The 2,446-nt window shown below is 39.7% G+C and overlaps 1 protein-coding gene across 1 annotated transcript; it reads left to right on the top strand.

Annotated features, from left to right (window-relative positions):
• Window positions 1–1,503: 1,503 nt before the first annotated feature.
• LOC138889387 (uncharacterized) lies at window positions 1,504–2,178 on the top strand. The gene is made up of 2 exons (XM_070172691.1): window positions 1,504–1,605; window positions 1,765–2,178. Exons 1-2 carry the CDS (start codon window positions 1,504–1,506, stop codon window positions 2,176–2,178), a joined length of 516 nt encoding a protein of 171 aa, XP_070028792.1.
• Window positions 2,179–2,446: the final 268 nt, after the last annotated feature.

Below are 2,446 nucleotides of genomic sequence, written 5' to 3'. Positions count from 1 at the left end.
TCCTGCCTATAAGTTTTCTGCATTCATGCATGTCATATAGATATCCTTCCTATAGTTTCTGCACTTCCGCATTAGAAACCCTGCCTATAAGTTTTCTGCACCTCTGCATATATAGAGATCATGTCTATAGGTTTTCTGCAGTTCTGCATATCATATAGAAATCCTGTCTGTAGGTTTTTCTGCACTTCTGCATATAGAAATCATGACTTTAGGTCTTCGGCACTTCTGCATTTTACATCTATCATTAGGTAAATAGTTATAGGTTAAGTAATAATAAGTTTCATTCTAGATACCATGTCTATAGGACTCCTGCACTTTATAATCATCTTAAAACCAACAACGCCTAGAAATCATGCCTATAGGAGGAACCAGTTGAATCTGATTCGTTTATTTCATCTACAAGTCTAAAATCAGTAGTGATGTCGTTTAACATCCGCAGAACTTATGTGTTTTCTACAATGAGTAAGCCTTATTTAAAATCGGAGTAAGCACTATTAGATATCATGCCTATAGGTCTCACTTAGGCAAACCATTAGGTAATTAATTAACTGCATCAGTCTTTGATAAATTACAACCAGGGAAGGCTAATTCGGACTCCTCATCTGAGAAATATGTGATGAATCAGCCTATCCTATGCTTTAATTTAATTCAGACCATAACCAGTACATGCAAGTCATGCTAAACAATTTGTTTCTTTAAATAAGGAGGCCTGTTTGAGCCTTTCAATGTTATGTGTTTTCCCATATTTGCTCTATGTGTTTTGCTTGTCGCCCTAGATTTTGTCCTTTAAACCATAAAAGCCAAATCTCCCTTCCCTTTTGGACTAGTAGTCTTAATGCCTCCGAGGCTGATAGGATTGGGGCGGGTACTAGCATGCAATAAGTAACGACAACATTCTGCGCTTTACTACCTTAATGGGGTAGAAAGGGTAGATATGGATATGATGACCGGTGCGTTAATACCACGTGTAACCCCTCTTTTGAGGAGTGATTACCGGGTATTGCATTGATGTGATCCATATTAATCATAAACCTAGGACCCCCTCCCTTTACCTGTCTTTATCTGCTTCCTTTAGAATTACTTAAATCTTTCATAAATTTCTAGCCTCTTTACTATTCCTCAAAAGTCTTCAATTTATTTGCCATATTATATGCAAGCCCCTCTATTTGAGCCCCTAATTGCTTATTTGATTATGTGAAGTCACAATTGTAATATGGCTGGGAACCACACTAGTGGATCTTGACGGGTGCCTAACACCTTCCCCTCGAGATAATTTCTAGCCCTTACCCAAACTCTGGTTCTTTAAACTCAAACCCTTCTTAGTGTCTTAATGCACTTAATCATTAGGTAGCGACTCTTCAATTCCAAAACCCAAAAGGGAACGAGTTGTCCTCCCAAATGTCACAATCCCTATTTCACGATAAAAAGGGGGTGCGACAGGTATTAGAAACGGGTCAACATTATCCGGTATCTACTAAACTCAGATTTCCCTACACCAACAACATGGCAGAGTATGAAGCCTGCATACTAGGACTTAACATGGCAATCGACATGAATATTCAACAGCTTCTAGTAATCGGTGATTCAGATTTGCTTGTGCACCAGGTACAAAGAAAGTGGGCCACCAAGAATTCCAAGATATTTCCATATCTGCACCATGTATAGGAATTGAGAAAGAGGTTCACGAAGATAGAGTTCCGGCATGTGCCCAGAATTCAGAATGAGTTTGCCGATGCATTGGCCACTTTGTCATCCATGATACAGCATCCAGATAAGAATTTCATTAATCCTATCCCAGTGAGAATTCATAATCAGCCGGCGTATTATGCCCATGTTAAAGAGGAAACAGATGGAAAACCTTGGTTCCATGACATCAAGGAGTATTTGGCAAAAGGAGAATATCCGGAGCATGCAAACCACACTCAAAAATGCATGCTACGAAGATTGTCCAATCACTTCTTCCACAACGGAGGAAACTTGTACAGAAGAACTCTTTATTTGGGATTGTTAAGATATGTCGATGCAAAAAAAGCTTCTAAACTACTTGAGGATATACATATTGGGACTTGTGGCCCGCATATGAATGGTTTTATCTTGGCCAAGAAGATACTTAGGGCCAACTACTTTTGGATGACCATGGAGACAGATTGCGTCCAGTATGTCCGCAAATTCTACTAATGCCAAGTGCATGCTGATATGATAAAAGTGCCACCAACTGAGCTCAATGCAACAAGCTCACCTTGGCCATTCGCCGCTTGGGGAATGGATGTCATCGGTCCTATCGAGCCCATGACTTCAAGCGGGTACAGGTTTATTCTTGTAGCCATTGATTACATCACAAAATGGGTAGAGGCTGCATCTTACTAAGCTGTAACCAAGAAAGTCATCACAGACTTTGTCAAAGATCGTATTATTTTCTGATTCAAAGTTCCCGAGTCCATTGTTA

Source organism: Nicotiana sylvestris, chromosome 4 (genome assembly GCF_000393655.2).
Source record: "Nicotiana sylvestris chromosome 4, ASM39365v2, whole genome shotgun sequence".
Classification (NCBI taxonomy): Eukaryota; Viridiplantae; Streptophyta; class Magnoliopsida; order Solanales; family Solanaceae; genus Nicotiana; species Nicotiana sylvestris.
This window is presented reverse-complemented; position numbering and strand designations above follow the sequence as displayed.

Coding starts and splice junctions, on each gene's coding strand:
- LOC138889387 (XM_070172691.1), top strand. CDS start 1,504: ATGGCAGAGTATGAAGCCTGCATACTAGGACTTAACATGGCAATCGAC. Junction 1,606..1,764: donor CAGATTTGCTTGTGCACCAG/GTACAAAGAAAG, acceptor TCCATGATACAG/CATCCAGATAAGAATTTCAT.